General features: G+C 38.7%; 1 protein-coding gene across 4 annotated transcripts in view; it reads left to right on the top strand.

The window, feature by feature from the left end:
• Positions 1-17,473, top strand: part of BTRC (beta-transducin repeat containing E3 ubiquitin protein ligase) — a 182,697-nt gene that overhangs the window by 153,568 nt on the left and 11,656 nt on the right. For all 4 annotated transcript variants that reach the window (XM_045438639.1, XM_045438636.1, XM_045438637.1 and 1 more), the window contains 8 exons: positions 1,649-1,835; positions 7,789-7,885; positions 8,533-8,670; positions 9,194-9,312; positions 11,462-11,711; positions 12,225-12,343; positions 13,936-14,046; positions 15,967-16,045. In XM_045438639.1, coding sequence (XP_045294595.1) covers positions 1,649-1,835; positions 7,789-7,885; positions 8,533-8,670; positions 9,194-9,312; positions 11,462-11,711; positions 12,225-12,343; positions 13,936-14,046; positions 15,967-16,045 — 1,100 coding nt within the window. The remainder of the gene's footprint in view (positions 1-1,648; positions 1,836-7,788; positions 7,886-8,532; positions 8,671-9,193; positions 9,313-11,461; positions 11,712-12,224; positions 12,344-13,935; positions 14,047-15,966; positions 16,046-17,473) is intronic.

Genomic DNA, 17,473 nt, shown 5'->3' on the forward strand with positions numbered 1-17,473 from the left:
GCTGACCACTTTATAAGATATTAAATCATCAGGCTAATGCTTTATGGCCATTTTAACTTACAAACCTACACCATCTGGCTACATTTAGTAAACCAAACTACTTCAAAAAATGCCTATAATCCATTAATGTAATGGGTTTGTTTAGAGTGTTAGGTGAAATTACTTCCAAAGACTTACTATAGGGATATAGTGAAGATCAGGAACAATTTGATGACAGCCATTAAAAACACAGGAATGAATTTTGGAAACTTCTGATGGCATAGAAAGTTTCAATTTAAAGGTGCAGGAATTGTACCATCACTGTTTTGTTTTTGTTTTGTTTTTTTTTTCACGAAGAACTAATTATTATATCTTTAATTGGGTTATAGTCATTTTCCTTTAATAAGAATTAAGTGATGGATGCCTCCATCTGCTTATGCTTAAATATGAACATGTGATGCCAGCCAAACAAAATCCATTTAATGCTTTCTTCTCCAAATCTGCTGAAAAATGTGACTGATATCCATACAATTTTATAATTAGAATAATGTTTAAGCACGTTTGGGTTGTTGCTAACGGTGTCCAACTGTGTCTTTGTGTGATTCAAGGGAAAGGCACAAAATGAAATGTGGTATTCTCTTTTGGTTAAGTTTGTGCCTGAGGGAGTCAGAGTATGAAGGAATCCTTCTGCACTATTTAAGTCTTTAGCACACCTCTGATATGTAACCCGAAAAAGAAATAACCGTGAATGTGTTTGTCTCATTTGTGAATTAGAACAATAGCCAAAAACTTTATTCGTGTGATCATCCTGTTTTATAGTATCTATTTCTCTGAGGCCTCAGTACAGATTTGGGTGGTAGAGTATTTTAACTGGGAAGCCCATCCAGTTTAGGAAGCCCAAGATCTACTTCCATTGTTTTCCTCTATACATCCTACAAAATGGTCTCTGAAATTCTAACCAAGTTATTTATTGGTCTGGGATTTTTTTCATCTTTTGGTCAGCTGTCATGTAGGCTTTATAGCAGCAACTACTCTCAAATACAGTTTTTTTAAACATTTGAAATTAAACTCATACTTGAACTTAAACATACCTCTCTGTTTTCCTCTTGGGATGTTCCCATACCAATCTGTATTTCCTTCTTCTCTTCTTTCTGCATGCCCAAAATTCTATAACCCAGCACATTCTGACTTAGTGCCTCTCCCCTAGTACATTTAAAGGATATTTCTTTTACTGAACAGCTTTGGAACTGCAGCAGTAATAGAAACAGAATGAGAAATGGACCTAATATAGAGATTTGGGGGGGTCTGAATCACAGACTTTGAGATGCCATCCATAGAACATCCCCTAGTGCTGAAATCCATATAGATAGATGTGAATTGTTTTCTGGAATCCTTTTCATTTTTAATGTCTTGGGGGTTTGCTAGTTGTTAGCTCTAACTTCCTTATCTAAAGGAAGATGGAAAATACTGTTCATTTCTGTAACCTTATGGAAAAATTATTGACACTCATTTTACCCAAGTTTCTGTTTGAAAAAGAAACTGGACCACACTAGGGACAATGATATGCTTTCAGAACAGAATAAATGCTGTTCTTTTTTTAAGGACCTTTTGTAAAAAACCATTCACCACCTATGCTTCTCTTCTTTACCTCCTCCCCCAAACCCAACAGCTCGGGGTTTGGATCACATTGCTGAGAACATTCTGTCATACCTGGATGCCAAATCACTATGTGCTGCTGAACTTGTATGTAAGGAATGGTACCGAGTGACATCTGATGGCATGTTATGGAAGAAGCTCATTGAGAGAATGGTCAGGACAGATTCTCTGTGGAGAGGCCTGGCAGAACGAAGAGGATGGTGAGCCTTTTAACTTTCTTACTATCATGGAGCTTCAGGACTTGGCCGTTCAGAGTCATTGGAATAATATTGGGAACCAGAGAGACTGCTTCTCATTGAATATGATGATGTTGCTGGTTTATAGCACAAAATGTAAAATAGTTGTACATGTACTGACCAATCATTCATAAATGACATACTGTGTTAATACTACTTTGCAAAAAATGATTAAAAACCGACTTCATTTAGAGCATTCTGTTCTCTGGGCAGGAAGTAGTGTCCTGAAAAAGGGCTGATAGGCAGTTTGTAAATCACACAGAAGCCATCAGATGCCCGAAACAATCCCGAACCAATAAGTATGTTCTCCTTCAGAAGATTTCTTGTCTTTAATCCATGCCTGTGGTGGTTTATCACCTTTGTAATCAAAATTATTTTTACACTCAACTAGAATAAGAACTCTAGGCATGGGAAAGAGTGAAATGTGTCATCTAGTATATCTCACTGTTTCCTCAGAACACTCATATTTTCTTAAGATTTTACTGCTTAATCCTGAATTCCTTGAGGCATTATATAGTGAGCAGCCTGAGAGACCTCACCAATTTTATTGTTGTTCTTTTAAGATAAAGGTACCATTTCATTAGAACTTCTGGAAGATGCCTTCTATATGTACTTTCAAAGGATATCTCTAGAATGTCACTGAAAGAAAGTCAGGTGTGAATAATTTCATAAGTAAAATAAAAGTGACATATTAAATATTTTAGTTGAGAGAAATGCAGCAGCAGACATATGTGTGCTCAGGGATATCCTGAGCAATTAATTTTATCAATTATATATCTTGGACCATAAAGAGATACAAAACTGTTAAGAAAAGAGGGTCAGCTTCTCTCAGCAATTTTCATTAAAATATAGTTAGCTCATTTTTTTTTTTCATCTTTGAAATTTATGGCTCCCTTTCTTTTATCTTTTTGGATATTTGAAATTCGTTGATATATAATAAACGTATTGACCCCTAAATGTTATACCAAATGCTTCAAGAAATTTCTGTCATTCTGGCTATTAGGAAGGCTTTATAATTTCCCTCAAATTCAATTTTAAAGGAAGCAAATGCCAGGCTATTCTTTGGCTATATAGACGTGAATATATGAAAGCATAGTGTTATTCTTCCCAGATATGTTTTTCTTATTCTCATTTATTTCACTATATAGAAAAATAGAAACCTTTCATAATTTATTTCATACTTTGGAAATAAACTCTTTATAAAAAAGCAAATATATATATATATATATATTGCAAATATATATATATATACACACACACACACATACATATATACATACATATATACATACATATATATATATATATATATATATATATATATATATATATAGTTGTATGGGATTCAAAATCCATCGTTTTGCTAATAGGCATGCCAGGACCAGCCTTAGATATAGAGCAGTTGCTTACGTGGAAGAGTTTTAGGGCAGCTAGGAATATTCTACTACCCCTCACAGGGAAAAAAGAAGAGAAAAGAAAAAAAGAAAAATTCTCCAGGGTCACCTGGGTGGCTCAGTTGGGTAAGTGCCCATCTCTTCATTTTGGCTCCAGTCATGATCTCACAGTTCATGAGACTGAACCCTGAATTGGGCTCTGTGCTGACATCACGGAGCCTGCTTGGGATTCTCTCTCTGCCTCTGTCTCTGCCCCTCCCCTGCTCATTCCCTCTCTCGCTCTCTCTGTCCCTCCCTCCCTCCCCCTCCCCCAAAATAATAAACTCTAAAAAAAAAGTCATTTAGGGGCACTGGGTGGCTCATTTGGTTAAGCAGCCGACTTCGGCTCAGGTCATCATCTCATGGTTCGTGAATTCAGGCTGTGTGCTGACAACTCGGAACCTGGAGCCTGCTTCAGATTCTGTGTCTCTTTATCTCTCTGCCCCTCCCCCATTTGCATGTGCTCGCTTGTGCTCTCTCTCTCTCTCTCTCACTCTCTCTCTCTCAGAAAATAAATAAAACATTAAAAAAATAAAAATTTAAAAAAACATCATTTAGGGTGCCTGGGTGGCTCAGTCAATTAAGCATCCAACTTCGGCTCAGGTCTTGATCTCATGGTTTGTGAGTCCAAGCCCTACATGGGGTTCCATGCTGTCAGTGCGGAGCCTGTTTCGGATCCTTTGTCTCCCTGTCTCTCTCTCCCTCACTGACACTCGCTCATGCTCTCTCTCTCAAAAAATAAACTTAAAAATATTTTTTAATCTTTTAAAAAATGACATTTCAAAAGAAAAACCCAAATTCTCCTCCAAATTGGAACTCATAACCTAAAATCTCTAGGACAGAGATTCACTCCCATAGCAACAAAGGTTTCTTCCCTGTTAAAATATACTTTGTTCCCATTTGTACTGTAAATAACAGTAAACCTTTATCAGACATTGGGAGTTTACAAACTTTTTTTTTTTTTTACTTTTTTAAAAATATATTTATTTTGAGAGATCACTTGTGTGGAGTGGGGGGGGGGGGTGGGGCAGGGGGGGAAGGGGCCAGAGAGAGAGAATCCCGTGCTATCAGCCTAGAACCTGACGAAGGGCTCCATCTCATGAATCATGAGATGACGAGCTGAGCTGAAATCAAGAGTCAGATGCTTAACCAACTGAGCCACCCAGGTGCCCTTACAAACTCTTTTTTTTTGAAGGCAGGAAGAACAAGAAACAGATAAGCAGATTTGGACAGATACTTGTGAAAATACCAAAGATAACAGCCTCCACAATTTTACTTGGAGTTGGCAGTAAATAGGAAGATCTGTTATGTTAGTTACAAAGAGAAAAAACAAACAAGATCGTTGAAAAGATGGCCTTTTGCCTTTTATATGAAGGGTATATGAAGGTATGGATGAGAAATAATCTAGGATCCAGTATTGATTATCACTCTTTCCCTGTCTCCTCAACCACAGGAGCCCATTTCTGTTCTTTTGAGCATCCTTCATAGTTCAGACCGTATTCTTTTGTCCTGGCCACATTTGTCATCTTACCTTGATAGAGCCCCATGAAATTACAAGAATTTGTCCACCCCGTGGAGACTTCCTTTAATATCCCCCTTGACTTTCTCTGACTGCCTGTATTTTTTTTTTTTTTTTTTTGAGAGAGAGAGCATGAGTGGGGGAAGGGCAGAGAGAAAGGGAGACATAGAATCTGAAGCAAGCTTCAGGCTCTGAGCTGTCAGCACAGAGCCCGACACAGGGTTTGAACTCATACTGCAAGATCATGAACTGAGTCGAAGTTGAACACCTAACCGATTGAGCTACTCAGGCACCCTTGACTGCTTGTGTCTTTTTAAAACTTTTTTAATGTTTATATTTATTTTTGAGACAGAGAGCAAGAGCAGGGGAGGGGCAGAGAGAGAGGGAGACACAGAATCCGAAGCAGGCTCCAAGCTCTGAGCTGTCAGCACAGAGCCCGACGCGGGGCTTGAACTCAGAAACCACAAGATCATGACTTGAGCCAAAGTCGGACGTTCAACCGACCAAGCCACCCAGGCGTCCCAGTGACTGCTTTTATTTTTAAATTTGACTTTCTTCTTGTGTTAGTGTTCTCCCCTACTTTTTAAAAAATTCAATGTATGATCACTTTCTCATCTTCTCTCAGATTGTCTTTCCAAGCCTACTGTGTCAATAAAGTTTTCCTTTCATACCTTTCCCCAAATCCTGGCTTTGACAGTTTCTTCCATTTCCCCCAACCAAAAACAATAAGTAAATATCGTTTTCTAATGAAGCTTTGGGTTTAGCTTCCACTCCACTGTTGTGTTTAGATGAATTTGACAGTCTGCCCCTAGGACATGAACTCTGTCTCTTTCTATCTTGAATAATATTGAGTGTACTCTCTGCGCTCAGTAATGATAACTCTTAAAAGTATAATAAACGACCACTTGGGAAAGTCCATTTTCTTAATCAGCAGATCACATTTTATGATAACATTCTAAATTTAATATTTAGCATTTATCATGTACTTACATTCTCAGAGGTACTAGACATTTCACACAGAAGTGGTCCCTGTTGTCAGAGAGCTTCCATCATAAAAGGTTTTGACTTACAACACAGATACAGACTGAAAAACCAGTTTTCAGCACCTCACCACCCTTTTTTGTAGCACCTTTAATTTGAAGAAATTCAGACACTTTAGCAAGGCATGAAAAATACATTGAGGTAAAAAATGAAATCAGAGGCTTATATGATTTCTCTTTTCTTAGAATGTAGGGATAGTTTCATTACATATGAAGAAAATCCTGGGTGCCTATAGTCAATTGCCAGAGATTAAAAGGAGGGCGGGAATCTCTGAGGAATGGTGGGTACTGGGAGATAATAAAGTAGTAGAGTGTAGTCTCTAAAATCAGACTTAGATTCAAATTCCAGGTCTACTTGCTAGGTTTGTGACCTTGAGCTAAGGGTTACCTAACCTCCCTGGCATTTGATTTGTTTGCTTGCAAAATGAATGTAGTGATTATCACCTCATGAAAGGGTGTTGGAATTGAAATTATTAAGTTATAACTATTAACCAGATTTAGGATCTTTTCACTCAAAATCTGTTGTTTGGTTACAGTGTGTTTGCAGAGTAAGATTGTTCTCTTATTGCAGAATAAGAGAAGTGTGCTTGTCACCCAGAATTATTTCACAATGTGTCTTGTTTGCCCTTTATGTTGATGTATCATATTTCTTGCTCCTATTAGCCCCCTTTTATAAACTATTATTTTAGCTTCTCCATTCTAGATTTGCCTTCCTGTATTAACACAGAAGTGAAAGCTACCTTCCTGATAAATTTTCTCAACTAATTTTCAAGGTGTATAATAGGAAGAGGGCAGGGGAGAAGCGCTCCTGGAGACATTGAACAATTAATTATATTGTAATGGAGCTATAGAGGGAGGAGTGGATGACTGGCCCAGAGAAAACATGATTTCTCTGGTGCCAGGATTACACTCTGAGGCATTTCTGCCTATCTCCACTTTGCAAGGCACGGTGCCAGTGAGAACAGCAGTTAGTACACCCATAGTGGGGTTTACTAGCTTCCACACCGTGTTCGGTGGGTTCTTAACTTCAGGATGAGGAATTAAATTTTTTACCCAGCAGGAAGTGATTGCCATTTACTGGCTTTTTTTGTAGCAAAGATCTAGCTTGGGATACGAGTATTCCAGAGATGTGCTGTCATAAGGAAAGAGATGCTAACAAATGTTGCTCACTGGAGTCAAGGAAAGGCAGTAAAATGCATGTATGTATGTGCATAGCCAGGAACCTGGGAAAGAATGTCATGCCTTAGACTTGACAGCACAGTGCTCTTAGGCATTTCTTTTCATCTTCTTCCATACCTGCTGCTGGACACTCCTGTGTTTCCTTTCTTCTCTGTCAAAATGAATTGAATTGCTCCTTTTAAAGCACAGCTACACTGATCACCAGCAGCCTGGGTGCCCGAGCTGCCAACACACCTTACCCCACATAAATGAAGACTAGAAAAAATGATCTCTGTGATAGAGGCATTCCTACTGCCCATGATGCTAGGCTCCACTGATAACTGGCACAGCTTTACTTGGTGGTGGTGGGGGGAGGGTGGGTAGGGAATGTGGGGCATGTGCCTAGTTCAGAGTTAGTAGTTACCATCACTAACAAAATTTTCAAAAGCCCAGTGAGTCTGCCTGTACAGAGGTCTGATAGACTAGTTGACAAATTCTGATTATATGTATTTGCTTGATGACATTATAGTATTCCTGAAGGCCTGATACTCTGATGGCTACACTACAAGTGGTCATGTTTACAATCAGTGTTGACTGAGCTCCTTAGAACCCAGAAAGTTGGGGCTCCTGAAATCAGGCTTAACTTCACACCTTTCCAGGCTACGGAGATTATATAGAATGGTAACTGTGACAACACTTTGAAAAAATGAGAAGCTCCTTGTAAATGTTTGATATTGTGATTTTTATTGAAAATATTTGTTTTTTAGGGGACAGTATTTATTCAAAAACAAACCTCCTGATGGGAACGCTCCTCCCAACTCCTTTTATAGAGCACTTTATCCTAAAATTATACAAGACATTGAGGTAAGAATCTATTTATATTTGGATATTTGCCAAATACTAGAGAATCATCAGCATTCTTCAATAACAGAATTGTTACAGCAAACCCATTAAGATTTATTAATGTGGGTTAAAAATCAATTTCTTTTAAGTAAATAGGGTAGGTAAAATATAGTAAATTGCCAGGCAAAATTTTTAAAGCTTTTAAAGATTGTTTACTGGTAGATAAGTAGATGAGAGAGAGAAAATGATATCTTCATGCAGTAGCACTGAGACTGTTATGATACTCCAATATCTTATGAATTGAGCCTTCCTGGAAGTTCACTGGTAGAAATGGCCACCACATAGGTATGGGGAGCACTGAGCATGTAACCTCATGAAGTGCACAGCTTGCCCTCTGTTGCCCCTTTTCCACCAGGTTTATCATTTAATTGAATGAGTTATATGCAGGAGAGTTCTAGAAAGTAAATCTTTAATAACTTTACAAATGAAAAAATGTTATACAAATTTAAACAGTGGTTTTTTTAAAACATATTTTGAGTTTGCCTTAAGTTCTATATAGTTAATAGAGTGAAGCACTGAGCATTTGTCATTGGTTGCCATGAAAGTCAGATAAGGATTTAGTGCTGGTCCTTTCCTAATTACTAACTTTTTATTATTCCTTCTCCTAGACAATAGAATCTAACTGGAGATGTGGAAGACATAGTTTACAGAGAATCCACTGCCGAAGTGAAACAAGCAAAGGAGTTTACTGTTTACAGTATGATGATCAGAAGATAGTAAGCGGCCTTCGAGACAACACAATCAAGGTGAGGTCTGTTCAATAATGGGAAGATGGCTGAAGGAGAAGGGTGTCCACATTAATAAAGCAGTCCCAGCATCATCTCTAAGTATTATTTCCAGAAGGTAAATGAGAGTTTTAGGTTGTTTCCCATCCTGAAGCCAGAATCATTTCCTTAAAGGACAGTTACTTGCTTTCTGCCAGAAGCATGTACAAATGGATAGTCCTAGGATTAAATTCTCTCCTTAAAGTGTGCTGAATGTGCTATTACTCCTTTAGGCTTCACATAATTATAGGTTACCTCTGTTCCTTAATGAAAAGGATAAAGTCTGCATTAGTACTGAAGCCACCTATATGTGTGTGTGTGTGTATACACACACACACACACACATACATATATATAGGTGCTTAGCTATACCTATAGAAAAGAATGCATTCCACATTACTCTGGGCTTTGATTCTTTAAAGGAATCAAACACATAGCAGAGCCAACAAGTCTCAGCACCACCCCATTATCACAGTGATCAAAAAGATCTTGTTTGCCATCCTAGATCTGGGATAAAAGCACGCTGGAATGCAAGCGAATTCTCACAGGCCATACGGGTTCTGTCCTGTGTCTCCAGTATGATGAGAGGGTGATCATAACTGGATCATCGGATTCCACAGTCAGGTAGAGAATTCCAAATGATCTTTTGAACTCTGGAATATCAGATCTGCTCTGTTCTTTGTCATAGATAGTAGTTTTGCTGTATGTAGCTACATGAACGCAGTTCTGAAACTTCATAACTAAAGAAGAATAAGCCATCAGCTCTCCACATCATTGTGTCCACCTAGAAGTAGAAAACTTAATTTAGGAATGATTAAGGCAAGTTTACATTTTTGCACATTGAAGAAACTACATATTCTGTTTTAATTTGGGAAAATCATCAATTATAAAAACTTGGTAAACCTTGTGCATGCCTTACAAAAACCACCTCGCAGGGGAATGATGTGAATGGAATTAAGCCTCCTTTCAGGTGGTTATAACTGTGGTACAGACATGCATTACCTCCTTTAAAATGTGTACAGGTGAGCAATGCTCTCTCTTTGCCAGCCCCTCCCCTGCTGTCCCTGCAGTTTTTAATTGCAAGCTTTACTCAGGGAGGGGCCTTCAATTTCCAGAGGCGTTAGTGATTTGATGACACAGCCATTATGCTGCTGGAGTCCAGTGTAGCTTGAGTTCTGGGTACCAGCAGCACTGCTGGAAACCTCTGTTAGGAATTTTGCCTTAAGCTAAAGGATTTTCCAAACATAATGCATCAAAAGTAACTTTAAAAAAAAAAATAGGAAAAAAAAAGCAGTTAACTGCATTGTTAGATCCTCTGAAGTTAAATGTTTACCAATCCAAATTATCCTCTGTGAATAGAAAAGGCTGTTCCTCTTTCTTGTCTTTTGACTTAAAGGCATAGCAAACTCAGTTCTTATAGTTATCGACATTTAACATTTATTGATGCTCTGGAGTGCCTCAAGGAAGCTAAACATTGTAGAGGCTAACATCATTTACAGGATAAGGGACAAAATGATTTTCTAAAAGATGGGGTTAAATTGGAAAAGGAAATAAAATGTGTTATGAAAATCAAAGTAAATACACAAAAACAGAGTAATCGAAATACATCATCACACAAAATTCTCAAGATATCCAAAGGTCCCACACTCTGCTGTAAGCCCCTATTTACACTGTGGCTATTTTTTCCCCTTATTTTCTTTAATGTTTATTTTGCTAGAGAGCAAGTGAGCACGGGCATGAGCGAGCAGGGAGAGGGGCAGAAAGAGAGGTAGAGAATCCCAAGCAGGCTCCATGCTCATAGCACAGAGCTTGATCCCATAAACCTTGAGGTCATGACCTGACCTGAAATCAAGAGTCAGGCACTTAACCAGCTGAGGCACCCAGGCACCCCTGGGATGGCTATTCTTGATCTCTACCCCCATTCAAGGCACAGAAATGGAACTTTAGACTTAAGAGTATAGGTCATCTTGGGCCTGGCCTGTATGGTAAAATTGAAGATCCGGGGTTATCAAGCTCAAATCCACAGTACTAAGTCAGACTCTTACAGAAGCTTCTTGGCCTGAATCAGTTCTATTTCCTGAGGGCTATCCGTGGGACACTAATGCTACTGTCATTAATCAGATTCCTACTTAAAAATGTATCTCATTAGGGGTGCCTGGGTGGTTTAGTCAGTTAAGCGGTTAAGCATCTGACTTCAGCTCAGGTCATGATCTCATGGTTCCTGAGTTCAAGCCCTGCATCAGGCTCTCTGCTGTCAGCACAGGGCCCCGCTACAGATCCTGTCTCCCTCTCTGTCTCTGCCCCTCCCATGTTCATGCGTACTCTGTCTCTTTCTCTCCCTCTCTCTCTCTTTCAAAAATAAACATTAAAAAAAAAAATGTATCTCATTAAAGGCATCAGATTGAATGTCAGAAGTTTTGTAATAATCTTGAAGTCTAGGCCCAATTAGTAGGTGACAGTGGTTGTATCCTCATTCTTACCCTTCTCCCATATAACTCACCCATATTTCAAATAGTGTGTCTTAAGGATTTCACATTGGCAGCATCCTGTCCCTCTCCTTGTCCTACTCTCCTAGTCCAGCCCTCTATCTATCACTTCCCTGTGGTCCATCAGAACTCTTTACCTCAGCTCAGTCCCAAAGCTACAAGAGGGTAGAGTATAACACTAATTATGAAAATGAGGCAAGATGAGTGGGGAATGTGGTAGTCAAATAGATCATAGCCAGGAATATCATCGAAGCCTCAGATAAGCTTCTTAATGTTGTTTGTTCCAGGGTATGGGATGTAAATACAGGTGAAATGCTAAACACCTTGATTCACCATTGTGAAGCAGTTCTGCACTTACGTTTCAATAATGGCATGATGGTGACCTGTTCCAAAGACCGTTCCATTGCCGTATGGGATATGGCCTCCCCAACTGACATTACCCTCCGGAGGGTGCTAGTCGGACATAGAGCTGCTGTCAACGTTGTAGACTTTGATGACAAGTACATCGTTTCTGCGTCTGGAGATAGGACTATAAAGGTAATGAGGCATCTTTTGATAAGTCTCCAATTTAGAGTAAGGGTGTTCATATGAAAATCCAATCAAGGGAAATTTCATATTTAAACGTCCATATGGAGTAGTTTAATATTTAATTCAGATACTGGTCTGTTTGTAAGAAGGCGATGAATGAGACAAGCGGTGTGAAAATTTTGGTTAGGTATCTTAGTCCTATAGATAATGGTGTGAGAAGACCAGGGGTAAACTCAGCTTCTAGAAAATTTGTCTGCAAGACCAGACTAATAACTCCATAACAATAAATCAGTTGGAGGAATTCTCACGTTATAGCAGCCAGCTACAAATTAGCCCTGTGTTATTGAGAATTAAACTTTTTTTTTTTTTTTTTTTTTTTTCTTTTTTTGATTTGGTTTGGTTTGAGAAGTTGACTTCCCCCTATTGGCTCAGTACTCTTTTCTGCTTCCCCAAGACTCCAGTTGCCCTAGATTTTACTAGTAAAAGCACCAAATCAACTGCCAAATACTATTTCTGTTTCAGGTATGGAACACAAGTACTTGTGAGTTTGTAAGGACCTTAAATGGACACAAACGTGGCATTGCCTGTTTGCAGTACAGAGATAGGCTGGTGGTGAGTGGCTCGTCTGACAACACTATCAGGTGAGCAGCAGGTGCCTTTACCCAGAAGGGATCACTATTACTCTGCCATTCATTGTTTGCACACGGATCAAACAAATCTTCAAGTGTGTTATGTTTATAATAAAGTATTTTTCCTTTCTTGTTTTTTTTTTTAAAGAGTTTTATTTGTAGAGGTTCCTGAGTGACTCTCGGTTAAGCATCTGACTTCAGCTCATGTCTTGATCTCCTGGTTTGTGAGTTCAAGCCCCACATTGGGCTCTGCACTGTGGTGGTGTGGAGCCTTCTTGAGATTCTGTTTCTGTCTCTCTCTCTCTCTCTCTCTCTCTCTCTCTCTCTCTCTGCCCCTTCCCCACTTGCACTGTCTGTCTCTCAAAATAAATAAATAAACTTAAAAAAAATTTTTTTTATTTTTACCCCCAATGTGGGGCTCGAACTCACAGCCCAGGGATCAAGAGTCACACGCTCTACCAACTGAGCCAGCCAGACACCCCAAATGTTTTTCCTTCTGTAGCTTCTTATAGGCCAAAAGTTTGCAAAAAAAAAAAAAAAAAAAAAAAAAAAAAAAAAATTTTTTTTGTCCTAAGCAGAAAGATAGCATAGCAAAGCCTTTTGTTGATGTGTTTCCATTCTATAATAGTTTCATTACCAGATATACTTATTTTAAAGGTACTGCTTGAATGAGGAAGTGGACAAGAGTGATAAGTAAATGGAGGTTGAAGGCCCTCCTCTTTAAGCTCTTCCTGTGTACAGTTGAAAAGTCCTAATAAGTAGCAAAAGGCCTTTTTTTCACCAGTGTTCTAACAAAAAAAAGAAAAACTATTTTTTCCCTACTAGAAATTGTGCATTTTGTTTTCTTAGCATTATGTAATTATCCATAATTTGAAATTATGAAGAATCCACAGCTTAAAGTACTTTTTTGGTGTTTTCATCTTCACAAAGATGAATGACACAGATATGAATAGAATTTGGAAGATTTATGAATCCTTTTCCGTTCCTTCAAATAGTACTAAGAGAATGAAAAGGCTATTAAAAAAACAACGGATAGAGCTATTCCTCACATCTAAGGAAATTGTCCTTTCATTTGCCTTGGTCTGGAAGCATATAATTTTTTAAATTAATATATGAAAGTTTTTGAGAACTTGCTTTTGTTTCCATTATATGAGAAAGACTGTCCTGGACAGTGGGTAAAAGCAGAGAGTGTCCTTACTAACAGACGTGGACATGCTTTGTGAGACCAGGATATCACTGATACCCTGCATCTCATTCTTAATAGTGATTTCAGGAAGCATTACTTCTCTTGGCTTGGTTTTGTCCTTCACAGGCAACTGGGGACATTGAATTCATCCTTTTTATGCCTTGGGGACCCTGGTTACAGAATTATATAAAGCATCGTGCTTTGAAAATATATATTTCATTTGAACTTAAATCATACATTCTTCTGCCTGAGTTATACAGCAGAAAGGAAATAAATTACATTGAAAAGAGTACATTTTTGTATGATTGTTGATTGATTTTATGTTTGTGGATTTTTTGAAGACATACAAAGTGTATTATTATAACATCCAAAGCTTTAGAGAAGAATACACAAAAGTTCACTCAATTTTCTCTTCCAGATTATGGGACATAGAATGTGGTGCGTGTTTACGAGTGTTGGAAGGCCATGAGGAACTGGTGCGCTGTATTCGATTTGATAACAAGAGGATAGTGAGTGGGGCCTATGATGGGTGAGTTTGCTAACAGGGTTTAAAAAAAAAAAAAAAATGTACATCTTGATCCCTCCGCCTGAGGATGTTAAATATAGTCTTCCCTTGACTCTAAAAGATTATAAGTTTCATGGAAGGGGTCTGATATGATATTTCTTGTGCCTAGTCTATATATTCACCTTTGCTTTGTTTAAATAAACTTTTAAAAAGAAAAAGTATTTATTTTGAGAGAGAGAGCAGGGAGGGCAGAGAGAGTCCCAAGCAGGCTCTGTACTGTGAGCCTGGAGCCCAACGCAGGGCTTGAACCCACAAACCATGAGATCATGACCTGAGCCGAAATCAAAAGTCAAGACACTTAAGCAGCTGAGCAACCCAGGCACCTCTCTTGTTTACTTTCTTTTCTATTATTTACTATTCTCCTCTTTTCTTTTCTTTCTTTTTCTTTCCTTTTCTTTTCTTGTTTACTTTTCTAAAATGTTCTTCCCAGTCATTTAATTGTACTTGTTTGCTCCTGATTTTCATTAATATAAGTTATTTGGTTATACATTTGTCTGTTTTACTCTATAAAGCGATGAACTGGAAAAATCCCAGTATACCAGGATATGTGTATAAAATAGTGACTTATTAATAAAATTGAAATATTGGAGGCAGTATCTTTGGGGCACAATGTGGTAAGGTCCTGAATTTTTATCTTTTTGAGAAATTCTAAAAGTGCAGCTCTCTTGTCTTCACTTCTAACATTTCAGTTACAACAAGTTTAGTAATCTTTATTTTCTTTGATCTAATAGCAATGGTACTAGAATCCATTCATGTTGTGAGTGTGTACCATGTCCAGCAGTGGTAAGCACACAGTAAACTCTTAACGAAAAGTATATTCACTTAAAAGGCCTCCTTATCATTTCTTCTTGTCAGGGTGCCTAACATGGGGGAGTGGAAGGCTACAGTTCAAATACTGGCAGCTTTTAAGTATCAGAAGCTGACTTACAGCTTGATCTTAGTTTATGAGCTGGCTTTACTGATTAAGACAACTCAAGCTGCAGGAAGCAGAGCTTCCTCTGCTTTGAGTCAGCCGTCACTGTTCTACCCTTGGGAAATTGTTCAGGGTGTGATGACGCATTCCAGCTAGGTTATATTTTCTCATTGCCCCGGTTTTGATCTGTTCCCACCTTTCTTGGGTTTTATCTGTTATTTACCGTGAGAAGGCATAACTATATGTTTGATTTTTAGAAGGGCTAAGCTTTTCTTACTTAAACTATGAGAACTTGCTTATATAAACTCCAGAGTTCAGGGGTGCCTGGGTGGCTCAGTGGGTTAAGCGTCCGACTTCGGCCCAGGTCATGATCTCACAGTTCGTGAGTTCAAGCCTCTCATCGGGCTCTGTGCTGATAGCTCGGAGCCTGGAGCCTGCTTCGGATTCTGTGTCTCCCTCTCTCTCTCTGCCCCTCCCTAGCTCACGCTTACTCTCTCTCTCTGTCAAAAATAAAAATAAACTTAAAAAAAAAAATTTAAACTCCAGAGTTCTTCAGTGAGTTCCAGTCCTCTGGTACACGTGACCTGGGCCATTCTCAGAATTATAGGTTTCTAGGCCTAAATAATCTGTTATATCATTAAGAGGTCTAGTATATAAGATCTCTTCCTGGCCCCAAAATATGGTGTAAATTTACCATTCACTATCTTCAGCTTGGTTAAGGCTATCCTGTTCCTCATTTTTAGGTTAAATTTGTACTTTTTCCCCTGTTGAGACCAATAACCTTGACCCAAGAATGAATGCAAGGACCAAGTCTCCAAAAACAAAAAAGTTTTTGTATATTCTTGTGAACTGCATTTGTCATATAAATTACTTTCACCATACATATTTATTGCCATGACTTTGTGCTGTTCTTCCTGTGGTCCCTTAATTTTGCTTTTAATCAAGATTTTTATCCCATTTTTGATCTTTAGAAAAATTAAAGTGTGGGATCTTGTAGCTGCTTTGGACCCCCGTGCTCCTGCAGGGACGCTGTGTCTACGGACCCTTGTGGTAAGAGCCTTGAGGGGGCTGGGGAACAGGAAGGGGAAGGAATTAAACATTGATGTGCTGTGGAATACAGATCTGGATTTGATAGTTAGACGCTCACAAAACCTACTACTAAGTGGAAAGGCAACCAATACATGACAATAAAATATGTTTATATAGCGCCTTTCATCCAAAAGTGCTTTAGAGACTATATATGGAGAGGAACGTGGCAGCTGTTTAACAGCTGCACAGCAACTCTACACAACAGTTTAGTACAGGAAGTGAATAAGAATTCTGTATCCACCAGAAACAGTAGGGGGTACTTAGGGAGAGAGAACATAATTACTCAAATTGGAACTTGTCCAGAATCTGAGGACCTGCACACCTGTGCCTGCAAAAAGTGCCGTGGGAGCCTGTGTGAGCCCCCGGTCAGCCCCCTAGCTCTGCAGCCTGTTCAAGGCATGCCGCCTCCAGCAACATGAATCCTGTCTTTTTTATTCCTCATATACCCCCTTGCCGTGAACATCTTGACAGTTGAAGAAAGAAGTGACTCAAAAGGAGGAAAGTCACCTTTGAAAGTACTAAATTCTTTATCATGGTGTTCACCAAAGGCCCGGATGAGAAAATGGCCTAAGGTTAAAAGCAGCCGCCATTAGAAAAAGAAGATTAGGTGGGACACCAGGGAGCAGAGAATCTTTTGCACAACTCAGGAAAAAGATGAGAGCTAGCGTTTGAAGCCAGTGTTCTGAATCCTGACTCTCAACATTTGGCAGTCTCTGCTCTGGAGAAGAGAGAGAGACACTTCTTTGTCTTAAGACTTTGTTGGATTTAAAGCTCTTTCTTGCAGCACCAGACCTACTTTGCCTGTGTTTCACACATGTTTTTAAAGTGTGCACTTTCATTCATTTGCAGCTAAACTAAGTCTGGTTTATTGTGAAGTATAATTCATACACAGCAAGTTTTACCCTTTTTTAGTGTATTTTTTCTGAATTTTGCGGTGGGTAAATACCTCAGTCAAGATCTAAAATATTTCTATCGTCCCAAAAACGATGCCCCCTTCATATCAATCCCCTCTCCTCCACCCCTAGCAACTATTCTTCTGATTTCTTCCTAATAGTTTTGCTATCTTATGAATGTCATATCAAGTAAATCATATAGTATGTAGCTTTTGCATTTGGCTTTTTTCACTTCATTCTAGATTCATTCATGTTGTTGCATGTTTTAGTGCTTTTTTTTTTTTGTATTGCTGAGTAGTAGTCCATTGTGTGGATGAGCCAGTTTGTTTAATTGGTCACCAGTTTAAGGACATTTGGAATGTTTCCAGTTTGGGGTGATGCTGACAATATTCCCATACAGATTTTTGTGTATATATACTGTTTTCATTTCTCTTGGGTAAATACCCAGAGAGTAGGAGTGCAATTTCTGGGTCCTATGATAAGTGTGTGTTAAATT

This window comes from Leopardus geoffroyi, chromosome D2 (genome assembly GCF_018350155.1).
Source record: "Leopardus geoffroyi isolate Oge1 chromosome D2, O.geoffroyi_Oge1_pat1.0, whole genome shotgun sequence".
Taxonomy (NCBI): Eukaryota; Metazoa; Chordata; class Mammalia; order Carnivora; family Felidae; genus Leopardus; species Leopardus geoffroyi.